Below are 24093 nucleotides of genomic sequence, written 5' to 3'. Positions count from 1 at the left end.
TATCACAGAAGATTATACAATCAACTCTTCTTGTGATTGGAGTTAAACCTATTGATCTGAGAAGTAAGTAAGTAAGTAAGTACGACTGCTGAATTAGGTAGTTAAATTGTGAAAAGCTTTATTTTAATAACAACAGTAAATTCTTCTTGCAGATACAAATAGGGGCCATTCTTATAATTTTTCAAACTGTGGATGCTTTGTGATATTTCAAAATTAACACCTTAAAATATAACATTCATGTTTCAGAGTAAACAAATACTTCCAAGGAAAAAAAAACTATTTCTCAACAGAAATATCATATAGTCCAATTCAAAGTCATTTTCCAAAAAAATCTTTAAACAGATTAACTGTGCAAGACATAAATATATTAGTAAATTATGGTATAATTCAATGATAAATTTTAAAAATTGAAAAAATGAAAACTGAAAAATCTTCATTTCAAAAGCATTAGAGGGGTGGCCGGTTAGCTCAGTTGGTTAGAGCGTGGTGCTGGTAGCACCAAGGTTGCCAGTTCGATTCCCACATGGGCCGCTGTGAGCTGCACCCTCCAAAAAAAAACTAATCATTATAGATATATGGAAAATGTGGTTTATTAATAAAATAAAGATTTATATATAAATTATAGGTGTGGGGGCAAAGACTATATAATAATGTAAAAATAAAAATAGTTCTATTAGAAAGATGGGATTAAAGGTAATGTCTAAATTTTAAAGTCTTTATTGTTGTAATTTTTCTATAAAAGGAGTTGTTTTGCATGGATATAAATATAGGTTTAGTGAAATAGATTTGGCCAAATTAGTCATTTAATAAGCTACTTAAATCATTTCTTAAAGAGGTTCTCTTACACTGTAGCAAAGCTTTTTAACATCATTAGACAGAATCTAGGGGAAATAAAGAAAGAATGAAAAATTACCCTTATGTACTCTAAAGAAGAAGAAAAAATGGTAAAGCCAAAAGTGCCATATAGGGAAATCTTGTAAAACCAATCTTGTATTACACCTTTCATTTTAATCCTAATGAGAAATTAATAGCACACATGGACTTGACTATAACATCTCCCAAGTTCAAGCAAAGCAAACACTAAGAAATCTACTGAAAACTAAATGTATAAAACATCACTTAGCAATTATTACAATAAATTTCTTTTGAGGTAGATATAAACAACTACTGATATTTACAAATTTCTCTTCTGAGCCATATGCATATTGTTCCCTTCACTTAAATTTTCAGATTATGAAAGATTTACAAATCCACCTATCCAGTAAGAACGTAAGCATTTATGACGGCCTATGTTACATGTATTACCTAAAGCAGAGATCCAGTATGGGTAGAGCTCCTTAGTAAGAAGTGCGTCATCAATGTCAGAGAGAAAACTTTTCAACACGTCCGTCACGTCTTCAAGCTGATGTTTTCCAGCCCTCAATTTAAAACTTCTTGCATCCTTTTTGAAACTTTCCAGGAGTTCATTTACGTGCAAAGGATCACCATTCTTTTGATAGATATATTTGCACCCTAAACCTTTGTTTAAAAAAACAAAAAAAAAAGAAGGTTATATGGGGAAAAAGTCTAAAACGAAAATCCACTTGGGTATCTTAACAATAGAACAAATATTTGTGCTGGGACGATGAGTGAGATGAAATCATTATCCAAGAGTTGCTATAAACATGCATGAAGGGAGAAGTGTTGCCCCCTAATTTTAGTATTTAAAATGTAAACCTGATGAATTATTCTACCCTCATTTTAGCGAGACCCCGGTCAGCCCTTCCCCCAGTTTTACACAGTATCTTTTGCAAACGTTTGTTTACAGCAAGTGCCCTATTTTCACTTAGTCCCCCAAAATACAAACTTGCCTCCAATTTCACTGACAAAACTGAAGTTCTTTGGCATATATTTCCTCAACCCTCTGCCATCATATTTATATATGAATTTCTGTCTGTTCCCACCTTTACCTTCTTCTAGATGCAGAACTGGGTAATTTCCTTTTCTTTCTTTTTTTTTTTTGTTTTGTTTTTATTATTTCTTTTTTAATTTTTATTTAAATTTATTGGGGTGACAATTGTTATTAAAATTACATAGATTTCAGGTGTGCAATTCTATATCACATCATCTATAAATTACATTGTGTGTTCACCACCCAGAGTCAGTTCTCCTCCCATCACCGTATATTTGATCCCTCTTACCCTCATCTCCCACCCCCAACCCCTTTACCCTCTGGTAACCACTAAATTACGTTCCCCAGATTAATTTTCAAATCCCGTGGCCATCCTGTGGTCACCGACTGCCCTTCAATCCCTTCACCCGCCCCCCCCCCCCCCCGCCCATCTAGCAAACCTCAGTTTTTCCTCTTTGTCTCCAACACTGTTTCTGGTTAGTTTGACTCATCAAGTGCCCCATATAAAAGCAGAGGAGTAGTAGTGGTGAGTAGCAGTAGGACAGGAATGATGGTGATGGTGATGGTGATGACTACAAAGATGATGATTCAAAAACAAACGTACGTCCTCCTTGCCCCTCTCAGGTCTCTTTTCTCTTCCTTCCAAAACCAAGCTGTGTTTCCTATATGTACTGTTTCTACCACCTCACATCCTTGTTAATTCTTTAACCACACAATCTTGCTTCTGTACCCAATTGCCACTCTCTTAGAAGTATCTTCATCAAGAATATCAATGATCTTTGTATCTAAGAGTGTATTTCTATTTTATTTATTTTGTTCTTTGGATTCCACATATAAGTGAAATGCTGCAGCTGTCTTTCTCTCTGACGTACTCCACTCCGCACAACACCCTCTAGGTCCATCCGTACAAACAAAACAGAAACAAACTCATAGATACAAAGAACATTTTGGTGTTTGCCAGAAGGGAGGAGGATTGAGGGGGTGGGTGAAACAGGAAAGGGATTAAGAAGTACAAGTTGGTTGTCACAGAATAGTCATGGGGATGTAGGGTATAGCACAGTCGATAATATTGTAATAACTAGGTATGGTGTCAGATGGGTACTAGATTTATCGGGGTGATAGATGAGAGAGGGGTTGAGAGACAGGGTGAAAAAGGTGAAGGGATTAAAAAGTACAAATTGGTAGTTATACACTAGTCATGGGGATGTAAATTAATGCATAGGGAATCTGGTCAATAATATGGTGATAACTAGATAGTGCCAGGTAGGACTAGCCTAGTCAGGGGGATCACTTCTTAAATTATATAAATGTCTAACCATATGTTGCACACCTGAAATTAATATAAAATAATATTGAATGTCAACTACAGTTGAAAAATTTAAAAAAGGGGGGAAAGGTGAAGGGGAATAAGAGGTTCAAATGTCCAGGCATAAAACAAATAAGTCATGGGGACGTGACGTACAGCATGGGGTATATTCTCAGTAATACTGTGATAGCGTGGTGTCAGATGGGGGCTGGGCTTATACTGATCGCTTTTTTAGTAATATGAATGCTGAACAACTATGGTGTACACCTGAATCTGACATAATGTTGCATGTTAGCTTTATTTTTAAATAAAAAAAATCTTTAAAAAAAGAATATCAATGAAATTCTACTTTCTAGATGCTTTTCCAGTTTTTATCTAATGAGAATCCCCTGCACTCTTTGACACTCCAAACAGATCCCTGTTAAAATTATTTTAATCCTATGGCTTTTATGGCATTATGATAACGTATCTTTTTTCCCCCTTCCTCTATGGCTACCCTTCCAGTCTTCTATTTATTGCACTCATCTGATATTTACTAATGATTGCAGGAGTCCATCCTCAATTACCTCCTCTTCTCCCCTCCCCTACAAAATTCTCTGGGTGAACCCAGCTAACCTCATCGCTTCAACTACCACATATATATTTTCACCCAGGTTTTAATTCTCAGATTTTAAACACACACACACACACACACACACACACACTTTAATAAACATATACAATATACATGCAACACACACACACACACACACACACACACACCCATACTTATACATATGGACAAATCAAAATAACCTACGAGGAATTAATTCTCCTACCTCATTCATTAGCTCACCTGCCAATCCCAACATATTCTTTATCTTGTTCCTCGATCTCAATATACAACATGGCCTGCTCCCCAATCCCTTCCAAGTCAGAACCATTCCTTCTCACTTACCACATGAAACAAAAATACTGTGTCACACAGATTTGCATCATGACCTCACTCTCAAACTTTCCCCTTCTTTCCATCCTACATGCTGTTCTTTTGTACACTCGGTTCCTCACCACGTTGTCACAGCTCCTGGCTGCTATTCGTGTGCAGCCCTCCAGTGTGTCTCAGCAGTGATGACAGTGTGATCTAAGATATATACAGGCCCACTGGTGTTATCAACATACCTACAAACCTGGGTACCACCCTCTCCCTGCCTAGAAGGCAAGTCTGAGGATGTTATTACAATATATAAGACCCTACACAGACTGGCCTAACCCATCTGCCTTTTGTATCTGTGCCCTCTTCTCACACCAAGTGGCCACATTTAACTACACAGAGTTCCCTGAACAGACAATGCTGCTCACGACGCTGCACATGGGCACACACAGTTTCCTCCTCTTCATTCTAACCGGCTCCTGTGTTCTCTTAAGACTCATGGTAAGTGCTATGCCTCACCCATGAAGCCCTCCATGACCACCCCACTCTGGGTGACATTTACCCCTACCCACGTGGAAGGACGCCTGTACCAACCCCACAACCTCTCTACCATAGAATTTTGGACACTTGCGATGTTAACTGTCAGCCCACTTGCTTGTCTTTAACCCACAAATATGTAAACGCCTAGAGGCCAAGGGTCATGCTTATTCTCTGTATACAGCAGCTACACACTGCCTAGAAGAACCCAGCTGGTATTCAATAAACGACCACTTAATGCAAGAACAAGCAAATTGGACAAAGAAAAAACAAAACCCATTGTGACTAAGTTTCTGAGATATTATGTTCCTGGTTGAGTGAATTTCTAATAGCTGGTACTCAAATTAAGTTAACTTAATGTGAATTTGAACATAATTTTGTTTACATAAAATAATTTTCCCCAAGAGCTAACTACTGTAACTCATTTAAAATATTTCAATTCTAAAAATTATACCATGGACTTGGTCAAGTTCAGATCTTGACACAATGAGTGTACACACACACACACTATCTGCATCCTGTCATCACTGGGCATGCTCTAAGTTCATATTAAATTTTCCATTCCATACGTGTTAATGACATTGGGGTTTTCCCCATGTTCTGCTCATTAAAAAACAAAATGAAATAAAGTGTCTTTCATTGGCTTTATGACTTTAATATGCAAGTTAATGTACCTTGTGTTAGAGATACAAAGTAGTTATAATGTATGAAATTTAGCTGAAAACAATCTAATGTTTAATGACTTTAAATTCAAATAAATACCACAAAGACACTTCTGCTTCCCCTCGAGAAACTTTAAACTGGATACATTGGAGCTAGTCAAGTTATTTTAATCACTTGTCAGCTTCAGAAAGAATCCATGACATTATGAAAGTAACATGATGTGAAAATCCCCAATGAGGTTATGCTCTTGCCAAAACATAATATGCGTGCAATTCATTTATACCTGTGAAATGCGAGTGCACTAACACTGGACAACTAATACATGAAGATGATAACCTTCTTTCTCCCCAGTATTCAAATAAAAAGATGGTTACAGCTGATAAGGAAAACATAAACATACTATCGTAGAAGGAACTTCATAGAGTAATGCCCACATAATGTGATTAAATACATATTTACAGTAGAAATATAATTCAAACACAAGAAATCTGAAGATTAATGATAGTTGTACTTGGATTACTTATGAAATAAGTAAAATACTTAAAACAGCAAGCACCCTTCTTGGAATAGATTAATATATACGTTATAAATTTACAAATATTATTTTCTTCATATACTTTTTTATTCCGATATTTTGTTGCATATCAGTTTATTGTCAGTTGTCAGGCTGGAACATATGATTCATGCGTTTATCTTTAACTTTTTACTCCCACAGCTGTATATCTAGTACCCAGATCAGTGGCTGGCATACAACGGACTCTCAATAAATAAGTAACAAACTAATAACACGATGTTTTACTGCAGCTCTCTCACTGATCATACCTTCCTTTCAAATTGAAAACACCCAAAGACATTTCTAATTTCAGGAGAACAAAAAAACTTAACACATTCTAAAACACCAGATCAATCATTTTACTCTTTTTAGCTACAGATTAAAAGACAGAAACATTTTTATATTAAAACTATAGTTAAGAAATGTCTACCTTTTAGAGTATTAAGGAAATCTATAGCAGAAAGGAGTTTGAAGAATTCGTAGTAAATGGAACATAAACATGAAAATAAAGGCATACTTCTACTTTCCAGGCATATCTAAAATACTATTATAGCATATTAAAAGGAAGCTGGACGATGGAGATATCAAGTTGTTCTTACCTATGAACTGTTCAAAAAAATATCCGTTACAATCAAGAAACTATTACAATTAATAACCATGATTCTTAATATAAACATATGATCAATAGCATGATGAGTGAAGTACACACACACACACACACCTTTGTATGGATTCACGAAAAAAGTAAATTCTTTTACATATTGCCCCATGGTTTAACACTTCTAAAAACACATGCTTAGGCAGCACACTGCATCCCCCTAGACTATACTGTAGGTTTGTAACATCTGAAAAAGAGAGTCGTTAATTTACTTTATACACATTTTATAATATAGATTCTTTCAATACCTTATTTATATTTTTATGCAGATAAAGGAAGAAGGAAATGGTCAAAGTACATTACATAATTTCAATGAATTTTACTGGGAGAAGGAATAGCATGTAAATGAACAGTGACTATGTTTTTATTATTCAGTGATGTACTTACACATATAAAGAGCTCTTATTCAGTCCAATGGAGGTACCACTTAAAAATTGTAAGAATGATACTATGAGTTCTGGGGGTTGAATAAAAACTGTGATACTTACCATACTGTGTAACAAATGCTATACAGCTGTTCACGATAATGGGAACGTCGTTTTTGCTGAGCTGCTGATCTTGTAATGCATTGCCATCTGTACCTGCTGCTTTTTCAATTGCAGTATGCCAGACTGTGAAATCCAACTTTGTATGCCCATGGATGTATAATGTTCTGTAAAGTTTAAAAAGCATTTCAAATTATAATTTTGCTTTAAAAAAAAAAATCCTTACTTCTGGATAGATGATCCTTAAATCCATATACATGTGATCTTGTCTTACCCATAAGAAGAAAAACCTTCTGTCTACCACTAGTTTCCACTCAATCCCTCTTTTGCCTGTACAGTCACATCTCTCCATAGAGTAGAGGAACTTCTCTGAATCTGTGGCCTCTCCTCCTTTCATTTCCAACCCCTTTTATTCTTCCTGAATAACATAACTGAAACTTTTCTGGCAAGCATCACCAGTGATTTCTAAAGGATATTTTGGGCTGTATTTTTCAAGATTTTAGAACTGATGATTTCATTTCTTAAACAAAAAGGGGGGGGGAAGGAGAAGAGGCGGGAGAAGAGGAAAGGAGGGCGGAGGAGGGGGAGGGAAAAGAACGAGGTGGGGGGAACCCACCCAATTTCATTTGTCTTGATAGCACACTTCTTTCTGGCTTGTCCTCCTATCTTTCTGGTCAGTTTCTTTCCCAAACTCACTTCCTCTTTCTGAAAATGAAGGTATAGCCTCAGCGATCTCGTGAACTCCAAGGACCTTCCAGTGGTTTCACCCCCCCGAGTATCAGTTGGTAACTTGCAAATCCCTATCTCCAGGCTATAACTTTGTCTCACAGACAAGATCTCCGTGTGATCAAAAAGCAAGAGAAGAACACAGCTAAGACAGGGAGAAATTCAATCACTTTCTGAACTCAAATTTTAGCTCTGCGCTTACTTCCTTTGTGACCTTGGACAAGTTATCAACCTTGTTTGGGCCTCAGGTTCATCACTGGCACGATGAAGATAATAATAGTACCTACCTTCACACTTGAAAAATGTAGTGTTAACAACTGAGTAATGAACCATAAGACTAACGGATATTAACTTTGGGACACCTTCACCTCAGTGTGCCACAAGCATCTCAAACCTCTCTGCCTCCTCATACCAAGCTGGTACTACGATTCTCCCAGGAATTTAGGATTAATTGTAGATTGGTCCGTCCCACTCCACCTCGTCACTTCCACAAAATTCTGTTGGTCCAGTTCCCTGACATATTCATTCTTCCTCCTCCTCATTCCAACACTGCCTTCTTTTCAGCTCCCTGAGGTCACTAAAACCCCTCTGAAGAGAACTTCTTTCCCAGTTCTCCACCTCTCTAATCCCTCCTCCTCAGGGCTGCCAGAATGATCTTTCTAAAATGCAAAGCTAATGACATCACTTTTGGATTACTGTTCTTCTATAGCTCTGGAGTTTTCAAGATTGAAAGGCCTTCATGATCTGGCCCTGTATGTCCCCTTTAACTTTGCCTTTCCCCTCCACTCATGACATACTGAAAAAAATGACATCTCCTTCTTTCTGTAATAAATATTTTCTGCTCTTTGCCTGGCAACTCCACCTCTTCCTGCGAGTGTACTCCAGGGACCTTCCGTGACACTCTCCCTGAGTCCCTCCTATGCTTAGTGTGGAACAAGTGTTCCTTCTTAACCCCGAGTTGCCGCTCTGCCCTCCATTAAACCATCTGTGAATATTTTAGCTGCTGAACCCCAAACTTCGCTCAGGTGAGCAAGGAAAGCATTCCAGTATCTCTAGTCATGAGCACAGAGCCTGGCATCTAGTGGGTACGTCATCAAGTCCTATTACAAGATACAAAAAGATTAGAAACACCAGTTCCATTAATCACCAATGTATTTAGTATATATATATATATATATATATATATATATATATATATATATATACCAAAGTAAAACTATTTAATCTCAATTCCAAACTATGAGAGGACCACATTGGATTCAACCCAAAGAAACAGGAACAGGCTCAGCCACGTGAACTCTGGGTTGCTATTATTTTGTTTTGTTTTGTTTTCATATTCCTGAAAATTCACTGGCCTTATTTTTAAAAAAATACAAAAGTCCTCCTTTTTTTCCCCTTTGGTTTCCTTTCCTGAAATGCTCCTCTCAGAGGACAAAGCTGCTCGCACCTCAGCATACTCACTGCTACCATCTTCTGAACTTGCTGTAACTGCTAGCACTTTACTGACATCCACACCTGTAATCTTCATCTCTTGCTTTCTGACGTCTTTATCTATTGTTTATATTTTCTACACCACTCCAGCAGCCCTGACCTTCGGGTTTTGTAATTTTCTTTTTAAAGAATTCTGACACTCTAATATTCCTGACATGCTTTAAGCCTCTCCATTTATCTAACATCATCTTTAGCTCAAAAGCATTCTATGGCTGGTGTATTTGTCTAAATGAAACTGTATAGCTCAGATAATTTCCCTGAAAACTATAAGCCGCTACATTATCAGACCTAGCAAAAATTATGTCTTGCTAAATTTAGGAGTTGAGGGAAAGAGAAAATGTTAACTTTGAGTCTTAGTTGTGTTTTTTTTAACCTGATGATTAAGCTCTAAATTTGATATAAAATATTTGAAGCTGTCTGCTTTTAAACAAACAACTACAATGGGTATTTCAGCAAGCAGTAAGAGAAATCCAAAATGCAATGTCCCTCGTACAATACTAGTATAATCATTCCATTAACTGCGAATGTTTCAAACTTCAAACTTTCTTTCTAGTCAGAAGAAATGCCATGATGGCAAGTTTAGCTGTCTCTTTGTGAACTAGTGAGGGGTAGAACGAGTAATGACAAGTTAACTCCTGAGTCAACCTGTCAAAGACTGAGTCCTAAAATATATCGTTTAGTGCAGCAGATGTTTGACATTTAACTGCATCAGTTCAACTTTCCTCTCTAACGCTTATCTAAACTCTGTGCACATTGAACAAAGCATCAAAAGATATTTTCAACACAAAGGCTGGTGGAGTTTTTGATGTCAAGTATTATGAAACAATGATTTTACATTTCTGGTTAAGAATTCCAAAGAAACATTCATTTACATCTTGAAAATCTTAAAAGTTATTTTGAAGAATTCTAATTATAGAGAGAAAGAATCTAATTGTCCATTCCCCAAGCATAAATGTTAAAGGGAACATCAAAGCCATGTAAAGAAGCATCCTTATATCCTATAATGAATCAAGACAGTTCAATAAGACCCAGAAACCAAGTCCCAGGACTAATATAAAAACAATGTTTTCAAAATTGCAATATAATAACCAGTCTACTGACAAGAACCAGAACTGTCTTCACAAATAATAGAACCAATAAATTTGACTGTATAAAAAATAAATTCACTTATATAACTAATAACATTTTAAACACAACTAAAAAGCAAATAACAGACCCACAAATATGACTTAACAAATAATAAGCATTTATACAAAAATAAAAACACCAAGTCTTCTAGTATAAGTCAGCATTTGGCCAAAAAATACTTTAGTTTTCTTTAATTTCTGAAAGATATTTTTGCTAAATAGAGTATTTTAAGTTATCAGCTGCTGGTTTGGTTATTTTTTTCACTTTTTCTGGGGGGGGGCGGGCCGGTGTTCTTTCTTTGTTTTTTTCCAGCACTTTTAAAGGATTTCATTATGCCATCTTCTGGTTTACATGGTTTCTGACACGACATTCTCATGTTTGGCTCCTATATCTAATGTATCTTTTCCTTTGGGGCTTTTCAATTATTTTTCCCCTCACAGTGGTTTACAGGAATCTGTTTATGATGTGTCTTGATCTAGTTTATCTCTATCGTCCTTGAGGTATGCTGATCTTAATACATGTGTGGGTTTACAGTTCTTTCAAATTTAGAAAATGTTGGACTACATTTCTTTAAAGTTTTTTTTTTTTTAACTCCATCTTTCTCTTATTTCTGGATTATAATTATACTTCCCTGATACTGCTTGATATTGTCCCACAGGTCGCTGAGGTTCTGTTGATTTTACTTAGTCTTTTCTTTCTGTGCTTCAGTTTTGATAATTTCCATTGTTGTGCCTTCAAGTTCACTGATCTTTTTTATGTAGTCTACTCTTGCGTTAAGCTGATCCATTAGAAATTTTTCAGGTACCATATCCTTGAGCTTTAGAAGTTCCACTTTGTTCTTCTTTTAGTTGTCTACTTTTTTCTCACTATGCTTATATTTCCCTTTACATCTTTGACTATACAGAGGGTGCCAATAAAATGTGCACACATTTTAAGAAAGGAAAACTGTATTAAAATTGTAATACTCAATATATACCGATAACAAAAGATGAATACAAGTCATGTTTGACTTCTGCAATAACAAGAGGGGCTCAAAGTGGTTACCATCAGCGTCCAGACACTTCTGATTACGGTGAACTAGTGCTTGAGTAATGTTGACCAAAGTGTCCACCTATAATCATTTTTTTTAGCACCCCCGGTATTAATAATATTTAAAAATCACTGTTTAGATTCTTTACTAATTCCCTTATCTTTCTCATTTCTGAGTCAGTTCCTATCCACTGATTTGTAGCTTTTTCACATCACTAGTAATTTTAACCATATGCTAGACATTGTGAGTGTTAAATTGAGTGTCAAGATTGTGTTGTCTTCCTTTAGAGTGTTGATGTTTGTTTTGGTATCATTTGCCTGTTTGACCCAGACAACTAAATTACTTGTGGAACAGCTGATCCAATAGAGGTCTATTTTTTAAGCTTAGTCAGGTAGAAATGGAGCATCCTTTACTCTAGCGCTGGTTTGGCCTGGATACTATGGATTTACTTTTCTGGGGTCTTTCCTAACACTCTGTGTGTTTAATGAGGTATAACATGGCTGGGTGGAATTTGAACATACTCGAACACTGTCTAAGCTCTGGGAATTGTTCAGTTCATATGAGTACCACCATGCGAGTTGTTTCTGTCTGGCCTCTTAAGAGGAAATATGGAAATATGCAAATTAGTACTGAACCAAAGATGGAAGTGAACCCCTATGAAGATTTCTGAAACTCTTTCACTACATAGCTCCTTAACCTGCAAATTCCAGCGACTACAGATTCCCTGAACTCCTCTCTACCTCTTCAACGTAGCAAAACCATCACATGCTGCTTGAACCTCCTCATTCTGTGCTATCAAATGAAAAGTGCCTACCGATAGGAACCCAAGGGAATCGTAAACCTTACTTCATTTGTTTCCCTTCTCTCCACGATCACAATCCTGGAATGCCTATTGTCCCAAAGCCTGAAAACAGTTTGTTTCACATATTTTGCCCAGTTTTCTAGTTGTTTGAACTGACAGGGTATGTACCAGGCCACTTATTTCTTGATGACCAGAAATGGGAGTATGGTAAATTTTATTTAGTCACTGCTTCCATGAAGTGCCCTCTTTTTAGTTTTTAGAGAGATACAGTATTTCCCCCACAGCTCCAGATAAGAAACTCTGGAATTTGGGGCAGAAATAAGCAAATTATCAAGAAAATATGCACATACAAAGACTGTGTCACAAGAATAATCCAGTAGAAAACATTATATTTTTAAATAGCTTGTTTCTTCTGCAGATAACAGTTGAGTAAAAAGTGTCCAGGCACCTGATTCCCTGAGAAAAGCAAAGGCTTCAGTTTTTCAATCTCATCTCTATGTACTATTAAGCAATTACCTATAGGAAGGTGAGGGACTGCCCTGCTTCAGGCTGCTCAAAACCTTTTAATGGTGCTCCACCAGCTGCAGAATGAATTCAAATTCTCATTTTTAAAAGAGTTTTTGAATACCCTTTTAAAAAAAAAGAAAGAAATCTTCTGTACACTTGTAAAGGGCCTGCAATCCTTTCTAGACAAGGCAAGTTGTTATTTAAATGTAACTGATAATACTCAAATGGCATCAATCTATCTTCTAAGCCCATTGGTTCATGCTTCCTCCTCAAGAACTTAAGGTTCAGCCCAACCTGAACTGAATTCATTCCCTAGTCCATACTATTTCTCTGAACCTATCATTTCTACCTCTTAGAATACCTTAATCTCTCAGGCCCCTAATTTTTTCCTACTGAAATTCTACCTAGAAATTACAGATCCAGTTAAAAACACTTCTCTTAAAAGAAAATTATCCTTTTCTCATTTATCAATCTAGAAGTGATCTTCTCAATCTTTTGTAGTTTTTTTTTTATGTACCTCATTTATTTGTTTGTAAGCTTACATTTTAGTGTATAAAAGGGACTTTAGATTGATTGAAATGCAATTTAAAGGATATAATATATACTTTAAAATCCACCTTTTGTTAAACAGCCATGCATTCCCTTTATTATAATTCTCTTTAACAAAAAAATCACTTTATAAATTTGAATACTCTTTTTTTGCAAAACCTGGGCTTGGTGAGAGAGAGAATCTCTTGCTTACATTGGCAACATTCAGATTAAACCATCTCTTTGAATTAAATCATCAGTAAGTTACAAAAGCAGTCAAGCTGATATTGTGGGCAATTGGCTACTGTTTAATCTGCAATTACATGCACAATTTAGAAACCATTTTAAGATAATTCACCCTCCAGAGTATTGCTAACATATCAGCTGCTATAAAACACAATTCAAGAAGGGGAAAACATCACATGTTGAAAGTTGATATAAAATAAGAATCTTAAATTTAGGATGTTAATCTCCTAAATTGAGAAAAGTTATCCATTTCACAATAGTGCAACATATTCATAAAATGTTTATTCCCCAGTGGTAGCTTCTTTATGTCTGGGATTTGCAATTAAAACTGAATGCAGGGCCGGCCTGGTGGCTCAGGTGGATGCAGCGCCGTGCTCCTAATGCCAGGGTCGCCGGTTCAATTCTCACTTAGTCCAGTGAGCTGCGCCCTCTACAGCTAAGAGTATAAACAACAGCTCTCCCTGGAGCTGGGCTGCCGTGAGCAGCCGGAGGTTGGCATGAGCTGCTGCGGTTGCTGAGTGCTCCCGCGGGCTACCGTGTGCCACCGTGAGCAGTAGGCAGCCAGCGTGAGCAGGCAGAAGCTGGCGAGAACTGCTGTGAGCTGCTGTGAGCAGCCGGCCGACGACTGGCAACCGACTGCCTCACCAGGGGAAGCGCAAGGCTCATAATACCAGCATGGGCCAGGGAGCTGTGTCCTACACAACTAGACAGAAACAATGGCTTGAACCGGAGTGGGAGGAGGGGAGGTGGAAGAAGGGGGGAAAAATAAACTGAATGGAGTCAGGGTTGGGAGTCATTAAGTGCATTCATTATGCTTTACCATAGGTCAACCAAGGAATCTGAAAACTACATCCAAAAAAACCATGCCAGTCTTTTCTACTCTGGTAACATAGCTGAGTGATTCATTCATACTTGTTGTATTAGGTTGGTGAAAAAGTAATTGCGGTTTTTGCAATTATTTTTAACGTTTTAAATTGCAATTACTTTTGCATCAACCTAATATTTATTGTAACCAACAAGCTTTCAGTAAAAGTTACTAACAGGTGTCTTTCACAAATGGATGTGCAGCTGTAGTGGTGAAGATGGTGAACACAGTAGCTTATTTATCACAAAGAGATATACAGAAAGTGTGGGCTAAAGTGAAGAAATCATTTTCAAATGGTAAAAAAAAGGATGATGTAATCTATACAAAATTCCAGTGAAGGTGGATATATAACCGACTGTCCAGGAAAATGCCTTCTGACCTTGTGATGCAGAACATTCACTAGCAATAGATATTTAAAAACATGATTTTTTTTCACATATAGAAATCCTGACTGAGCCATAAAAGAAAAGCACAGGTTCCAGTCCCAATAATGGCATCAAATAGCATGCCAGAAACCCTTAAGTGTAATCAAGAAACCTTTGTTTTCCAAAATAATAATTTTTAAAGTATACAAAGAACACACATTAAAGCGACACCATCTGGAACACCTTCTGCTTAGAGCTTTTTAGAGCAAAAATGCTGTGTGTGTGGAAAATATTATTGCAATATTTTTCTGTCTAAAGACACTCATGCTATGCATGTAGAGAAAATTACCATGAAGATTAAAACATATATCTAAATAGTAACTATATTCCGTGGATGATTATCAATTTATGAACTTTCCCAATTGAGAGGGTTCTTCCTCTTTCTTGCCTTTAAGGAACATTAATGTATTTTAGCACTTTAATCAAAGATAGACAAGGACATGGAAAAGATGTGAAATTAATTCATTAAATTTATTGATAAATTGCAATTCTGGTTTCAGCGTTTACTAGCAAAAAAATAAAAAAAGGTTAAAACTTACAGCTGGTTGCTTTCTTGCTCTTTCAATTATTCACTATCTCTATATGCCATCAACATGAATAATTGGAAGCTGTTTTATTTCCTAAAGCCACAATTGTATCTGTCATTGACAAGTCTAAGACAATCTACTTTCGCTTACAGTCATTATTTCCCAAGGGGCTAACAGATCAAAAGAGTTGACAAAGAGGGCAAGGCAATGAAATTCTCTTATTTGGACATGGTATTACAACAGCTCTTAAACAATCACAACTATGATTAATGGGCTTTTTTTGAGTACTGGAAGAGAAGTATGTATTCCCTATCTTGGTAAATGATACAACCATTCATAACTTTACCCAGGCCAAAAGCTCAGAAGTCATCCTTATCTCCTAGTTCACAAAGAATTAACACCATTAAATTGGTGTTTCTCAACAACCTACCACCAGATCTAGAAAGCTACCAACATCCAAAAGCATCCATCAATTCCTCCTTTCTTCCTCTTACAATTGAGACCATGCTCTGCTTATCCTCTCTCTTATACCTTCAACTACTCCCTCTTTGTGTCTCCTTCCCATTAAAATTTAAACTTGAATAAGTCCAGGCCATCTAAAAAAAAAAAAAAAAAACCAGCAACCCGCCCTCTCCTACCCCCGCACACATATTTCCTTCCTGGGTCAAATCTCGTCTACCTTGCTGATCCTATTAACCTCCAGACATCCTTGACAAACTGTCCTCGCCAGCTGTTTCAATTTACTCAATTCCCAGCCTTAATCTAATCCGGTTTCTGCTTTATCACTTCTGCTCTCCTCAAAGTCACCAGGTGAAGTGTCTACATCACTTATCTAATGGAGTATCTGTCCTCATCAGGCAGACCTGACACTTTTGACTATTTTTTCCTTCTGGAAGCACTATCTTTCTAGGTTCTGTGACACACTCTCCCTTGGTTTCTTGCCTCACTCCCTGGATAAATTAGCTTAATATTCCAGGACAGCTCTTCCTCCTGACAAAATGATGGGTATTCATCAAGGAACCAACATGTTCCTTCTTCCCTTGTCACTCTAAGACTCTCCCTAAATGATTTCACCTTCGTCCTTCTATATATGGGTAACTCTTAAATCTGTATCTCCTCCCATTAACCTTTACATGAACGTCAGATCCATAAATAAAACGTTCTCCTAGCAGTTTCTCCATAGGTGGATACAAGCACTTCATACTCAACATGACGAACATCAAATTCATCATCTCCTAAATTCTCTCCCAAACCTGCTCTTTTTTTCCCACTATTCCCTCTCTCAAGTCCATGTATTTACATAACATATACATCTCTACATGCACACATATATATACAGACATGTGTGCATGTATGTGAAAATACATACATAAATACATCTGAGACCCTGTTATGCACCATCGTGTGCTGGTACATCTGCATGCTCTTTGTCCTGTCAGGGATTTTAATCAGCACTCACCAACTCCAAGGCTGATTCTTTACTCTGTTCACACTTCTGAACTCTCTTCTTTCTGCTTCATCTTTAATTGGGTAAGCAATGTATGACTATACATAATGTGTGTGTGTGTGTGTGTGTGTGTGTGTGTGTAATTTCTAATAAAATAACTTCTTAAGTTTTCTAGTAAAAAATTTATTTTCTAACAAAATGCTGAAATTTTGTACCCAGGCTCTGGGTACATTTGTTGATTTAATTCTTGAGAATGATCCACACAAAAGTACTGGTAAATTAACACTTAACACGTGTTCTAAAAAGACAAAAATCTTTTGATTGTTAAGTTACAAATTGACCTTATGTTGATTTCAAAATGTATTATTCTTTTCAATGTCATGGAGGCCCTAGAAGGCGATTTAAGCACTGAAAATAGTGCCTGGTACACAGAATGATCTATGTATTTTCATCACTGAATTACTGTTATTATCAGAATATTATTGACTTAGAAAAAACAGGAAAACCAAGTAAAACCAGAATATAAGCACGTGATAAATATGGTTGCTTTAAAAGAGTGCATTTTGTATGGCAGGTATTCAGAGATTTAAGGAAAATAACTTGGGTATATATTTGTATGTGCATTTCTCCTACGCCCATTCTGGCACCATTCCTTGTTCTACACTTTCATAAATGTGCTTTCAACACGACTTGTTAATAACACATGTAGATAAAAACTTTAAAATTATTATCAAACACATGATTAAGCAGCTTTAACCATTAATTTGGAATTCCATTAGTTTTCAACAATTTTGTGAACTCAAGAGTGTATCTGAGTTCAACTCCTGATTCCTGTAATCCAGGAAAAAAGTCAAGAAACTACAAAGTAACAAAACGTTTAGTCTCCTGGCTTCCCTATCTTGCATCCACCAGGGAGTATAGTGCATCAACAATACTCACTAAAGAAATATTCATCAAATTGATTAATTCTAATTCATGTTTGCTATATTTTATTAAAACCTATGTACCACTGGTCAAATCCCTCTTAGAGAGAAAATGGTAAGAAAATACCTCAGCTATAATAACCTGAAAAAAAAAATATATATATATACACACAAATATATATAGAGTTGAAAAAAAATACATATATATAAATATATAAATATATACAGAGAGTTGACCATTTTTTCCTGCCATTGAGGTAGCAGGCAGCAGACATTCCATAAATCTTAATAGATGACTATAAAAACTATACTTGTGTCAGTACTTTAAAAATATAATACTATGTATGCATAATACTACCTCATTAGTATTTCTGAATGTGTAATTAACAGTACTCAGACAGAGTGAAACCATCATCTGGAAGCAAAAATCAGAATTTAAAGTATCAGGAACTATTATAATCTCAGAAATAAATACGTGAAAACACAAAATCCTAATTATGCCTGTGAATTAAAAAAACACACTCTAACATAAACATCTCATCAACATCTTGCATGCTGTTGAAAGGTGCCAATATCCTCCCAAGAAGTGGAAGAAAAGACAGGTTCAGATAACTGTTGAAAGTCATTATTCTTGTCACCAGCAAGGAAAATAACCAGAGGGAAATCTGATTCCGCTCTATTTTTATATTATTACATACTTTTTTTTGGAATTGATCTTGTACTCTTGTAGAGCTAAACATTCCAAATCAGCAATTAAGGGATTTTAAAATAAATGACAAAAGATAAAAAAAATAACAATTTGTCCAAGAGACTTTACCCTCCTAATTGTGATATGACCTCCTTCCAAGGCTTGTTTTCTGGATCATCCTCTTCTTCCTGACCTCTAAATACCGGAAACCCTGGGGCCACATCTTTAAGTCTCTTTTCTGTCTATACTCTTTCTCTAAGTGAATCCGTCCAGTTCCTTGGCTATTGAGTATATTGATGATTCTCAAATGTGTATCTCCAGCTACAACCCCTCCACTTAATTGCAGACTTGTATCTCCAAATGCCCACTTAGCAGCCCCACTTTGCAATCAAATAGACATCTCAAAGATATCATTTCCAAAACCAAATTCCTCATCTACTACTACTATTACTAACTTACTAGTGTCTGACCCCTACTGTCCTGTATTTTTGTTATCTGAAAAAAAAAAAAAAACAAGAAAATAAAAACAAAACACAAAGAAAACCACACCATCATTCATGTGATTGACCAGGCCAAAACTGTTGGACTATTACACTCATCGAATCCATCAACAGATCCGCTCATCTGTAGGAGCATCATGACTGGACACTCATTTTCACTCCTGTTCCCCAATAGCCTATTCATCTGGAGTCAGAGTAGTCTTTTAAAAACCTAAATCAGATCATTCCACTTCCCAGCTAACAAACTGAGCAACTTCCCATCATGCTTAGAATAAAGTTCAAATCTTTACATATTAACACCTGCGGTATAACATAAGATCCTATATGATCCGGCCCAGGTTGATCTCTGACATCATTTCTTCCCGCTCTCACGCTCATTCAAATCTACCCACCCATAGCAGCTTCCTTCAAGACACTGAACATGCCAAGTACAATGCATTCTTAGGGTCCTCAAAATATTCTTGACCTGCCGCCTAGAACACCATTCAACTGCTGCAGGTTTGCTTCTTCACTTTATACAGATCTCTGACCAAAAGTCCTTTCCGTTATCACCCTATCTAAAACAGAATACTGCTCCGTCAGGATCTCTCTCTTTACCTTAGTTTTCTTCAAGCATTTAAAACTGATGGACACAATGCTATGTAACTTTTTTTTTTCCTGCTTATATTCTGTTTCCCTCATTAGTGTACATGCTTCATGAGAGCAGGGACCATGTCTATTTTATTCATCACTGTATTCCCAAAAGCTATAACAGTACCTGATGCACAATAGATGCTTCATATTTATTGAAAAAGTGAATGAATTCAAGAAATCAAACTTTAGTTGTGCATGATTCACATGCAAAAATAATTCAGGATATTATTTATATTCCTCATACACCTACACTGAAAATATATTTACAACTACCAAATGCTTCCAAATACTTAAATGTGAATGTCCCAAATCTAGATCTATATAAAATTATAATAATTGCTCACACTAAGTTTTGTCATAACAAATATAAAAAAATATGCAAGCTTCACTGGTGTATTCTTAATACTGAAGAGCGCTCTCTCTCTCTCTCTCTCTCTCTCTCTCTCTCTCTCTCTCTCTCTCTCTCTCTCCAGAAAATTTCCAACAGGCTATAAAATAAAGGGTTCTCTGCCAATAAGATAACCAAAATAACCCACTCCCTAGAGTGATTGCAATAAAGAGTCAAAGGCAAAAATGTGCTCACCTCCCTTTTTCTACCAAAAGTAAGACATCCATTTTTTCCCCATTTTGAACCATTGTGCTGGTGGCTAAAGGGAGAAGAGAAAAGCATTAGTACATTGCTTAAGACATTTTACTAAATACCCACTACATACCCATAAAGACACAATTATTAATACTCCTTAGTCACATGTTTGGGAGTGAGCCATCATAATTTTGTGTAAAAGCTACTATTACCATATGCAATACAGACTGTGTCAAAAATGTCAGATGAGAGAGAAAAAGAAATCTTACTTAGCTCTTGCAGTCTTCTTAAGTAAATTCTATCTTCCTGAACTTCTTGCACTTGAAGGCAAAAATGCAAACTAGATTTGTCCATAGCAAACCAGCCTTGTCTCCACTGATCCAGGGCATGGCAGTCTTTGTAGTAGAGTTGACCAATCAAATCATAGTCAGCTTCTGTTAAGCTTTCAGCAACAAAGGGAACAAAATGCTGTTAAAACAAATACAGAAAAGTAATAAAGACAGTGAAAATAGGAAATCCCTTCTTTATCTACAGATATGATGGAAGATTAAAAAAAAATTATCTTGGTTTTCTATTTTAAAGATTTAGAAGTAACCCAAATTTCAAAATAATTATTTAAGCTTGTTATTAGTTTTGAAACTGAACGGCTAATAATGCCTTTTCAAATGGCAGCATCTTAAACCATTTTTCTTGCTATATATAGAATTGAAATAGGAAGACAGTCTCTTTTTTGATGTATGGCATTTTTCAAAATATCAACCTTAAATGTTTGTCTCCATTTGTATCTTTTACTGAATCTGTCCCTTCCCCTTTTCTGTATACCATGAATAAGACATCTACCTATAAAAAGACATACACAGAAATGACTTTACAGTATTGAAAAAAATCAGTCATCAAAACATGGCCTTAATTTGAAGAATGATTTCTCCAAGGTCCTACATTAATTTCTTCTCTGCTTAAAGTTTTAAGCTGGTAACCTCTTTTGGTTCCAACCTTTGAAAACCAAACGAAGTATGGACATTCTTCCCAGAGTCTTGCATAAAATTTCCATGGACCTCTAACGCTCAACCATAGACCCCAAGTTGAGAAACTTCTCTGGATTTAGGGTAATAATACGATATTTAAATACCTTAGCTATTGCTTCTGTCCATTTTCTTTGGCCTTGAGATGTTTCAGCTCCAAATAAAAATGCACGTTCTGATGGCAAATAGATCTCAAAGGTAAAGATGGGCCTACCACACACACAGATAAAAAGATACCACTAGTTATGTTTGGCTCTCATGAAAGCAAATCACAGGAAGGTCAAGTACTTAAATTAAATTCATTCTGAAAACTGGATAATATTGTGAAATCAATCTATCAATCTAACATATCATATCATCTGTTGATGGTTTATATTTTATTCAAATGAGTTAAATGGACACACTGGATCATACAAAACGAATATTCTTCTGATTGTAATTACTTTACTGCATGATTTTGTTGCTGTCCTGGACCCCCCTCAGTTGGCTGATGTGGCAAAAGGCTTTCTTTGGTCTTGTCTTCCCTGAGACCACTCCTTTTTTATGTACTCTGACCAACTGTTTATTTAATTTTATCAGATCAATCAAAATATTCTCTCAACCCACTGTTTTGTTTTGTTTTTTTAATTATCTTTTCCTCTAGTTGAACTCTCAGGTAATTATGGTCTCTCTCCTCCAATCTCTTCCTTACTGTTCCATCCTGTTCAAAGCAAACATTGTCCAGAAAGTTCTCTAGCCCTATTCTTTTCTTACTTCACAAAGTTTCCTTCCATCATGTCATCTTATTCTGAAATGTCATCTACTTACTCTAGATAAAATTAGAGTAATATCCCATGTCCTGAATTCTTCCCTTGGTTCCTCATCCACAGCTTCAACTATTTCCTGGAACACGCTAAATACGTATGCTGCTGTGACCTAAGAAAACTCAAGATAGCCTATGTCAAAGTCATCTTCCTGTTTCCTCTTTTGTACCCCAAACCTGCTGTATCTCCTTCATGTTCCAAGTTTGAGATATCACCATCACCTCAACAAGCTCAAAACCATGGCGTTTAGTTTATTCTTCCCCTTAACATCAGCTGTTCATACAGTCAGTGGGACATTTAATCTTATCAGAGCAATCATAATATTCTCTCAACCCACTGTTGTTTTTTATTTGTTTGTTTGTTTGTTTTTTAATTGTCTTTTCCTCTAGTTGAACTCTCAGGTAATTATGGTCTCTCTCCTCCAATCTCTTCCTTACTGTTCCATCCAGCTTTCTTCCCAAAATACAAATCTGTGCAACTCCTCAGTGCCTACATTACAGAGTTCAAATTCTGTAACATGCTAACTGAGGCAATTCAGAATCTGGCTGCAAAAATTATTTTTTAGCCGCATCTCACTGGAGATGCTTCTTCTTACACATCTACTTGTATCGGTGACATTCTATAAAAAATGTTTTGTCTTTAAATATGACTATATGCTGACAGAAACTAATATTAATTATTTTAAATTCTATTTTACTTACTAATTAAGCAATTTACTACATAGAATGCACTTATTTTAACATTGCATGGTAAGACACATTAAATTGATTATTCAGAATAAAAACTGTTAAAATTAAAAACAAACAATAATCAATTTTGTTGGCATAAAATAATAAAATTAGATTTACTAGAAAACAACAGTCATCTCAACTAGTATATATTGATCTTTACGTAATAGTATGGTCCATGTAATTTTATGTAAATGATAAAGTTTCGCATATCTCTTTCCTTTCTTGTATTAAATTTTTATTAAACAGTATGCTCTTATACAAGTGATTTTGGCAGATTTTAATTTTTATAATTCTTCATTAAATACAGCACAAAATGTAATAAACTTTCACACCAAAAATCTTCAATGGTCTGTTTCTAAAAGTCCTCACAGAAACTGGATTCAACTACTCTGTGAGTCAATATATAAAATAAATAATGCTTATTCTTTTAATTGCAACTTTTTTGAGACAATTAAAATGTCAAAGTAAATATTTAAGAAATTTCCCACTTCCATGTTATTAAATATACTTAGAATTTTGTTTATATTAATATGAATAAATCCTCACCGAATATTTTCCTTTGTCATATATTTAAACCATGATGTAGCAAATCAATGTATAAATTTTGCCATTAGTCCACTATTTTAAATAATAAGCCATAAAAATTATAGGACATGTTCAGAAATTAAACACTACCAATTTACTTAAGATTAGATGCAAACATGTTAACCTAAATTACGTAGTATATTTTAATTTCCCTACTTTTTTAGTGAATTCCCTCATGAACTTTCAGAAGCTACAAAATGAGTAAGCGTCATTAAACCCTTTATAATACACAACTGAAGAACTGAAATTTAAAAAAACCCTTATTACCTGGTATGACACGCATCAGAAAATACCTTTCATCTCCTGACTGTTAATGATAGACCTACCCGGTATTTAAATAGAAGTCCTCTTTGTGTACTGCCAGGCAGATAACTTCATTGATATTAATGGTGCCATTAGGTGTAGTGGACTTATCATTTTCATAGTAACTCAAGAAACCTCCTTCCAAAACACACCACTTTTTATTTGTCTCTAAGAATTTAAAAGAAAACACATAAATTGAACTATATCATAACTCTAATTTAAAAAAATACATGGCTTAAATAATGACTGCATTCAAATCAATTTATTAATTTCCCATTTTATGTAAAAAGCATGCTATGGTTGCACAAGATATAAAGTTGTCACATTCTGCTCTCAAAAAATTTAGTGTCTAGTAGCAAGGGGTGTATAAGACAAAAATAACTATGACATTGATGACCAGTGAAGCTGGAAGATCCATGAAGGACTTCTACAAAACACCTCTAACACAGCAAAGATTGACGTCTGTACAGAGTTGGATAGGAAAAAGAGTAGGGTAAAAAGTAAGACCATGGGTGATCTTAGGTATTCAGAGTAAGAGGGGGTCAGAACCTCTATGCCCTTAATGCTTTGGTTAGGGGACTTAAAATTTATCTTGTA

The 24093-nt window shown here is 35.8% G+C and overlaps 1 protein-coding gene across 1 annotated transcript in view; it reads right to left on the bottom strand.

Moving 5' to 3' along the window:
* Nucleotides 1-24093, bottom strand: part of ARAP2 (ArfGAP with RhoGAP domain, ankyrin repeat and PH domain 2) — a 183153-nt gene that overhangs the window by 66419 nt on the left and 92641 nt on the right. The window contains 6 exon segments of the mRNA XM_033106382.1: nt 1306-1518; nt 7007-7170; nt 20053-20116; nt 20322-20520; nt 21182-21284; nt 23520-23664. Coding sequence (XP_032962273.1) covers nt 1306-1518; nt 7007-7170; nt 20053-20116; nt 20322-20520; nt 21182-21284; nt 23520-23664 — 888 coding nt within the window.

The sequence above is a fragment of the Rhinolophus ferrumequinum genome, chromosome 5, assembly GCF_004115265.2.
Source record: "Rhinolophus ferrumequinum isolate MPI-CBG mRhiFer1 chromosome 5, mRhiFer1_v1.p, whole genome shotgun sequence".
NCBI classification, from domain to species: Eukaryota; Metazoa; Chordata; class Mammalia; order Chiroptera; family Rhinolophidae; genus Rhinolophus; species Rhinolophus ferrumequinum.
The sequence above is the reverse complement of the archived record's forward strand: the minus strand, read 5'-3'. Positions and strand labels throughout refer to the sequence as shown.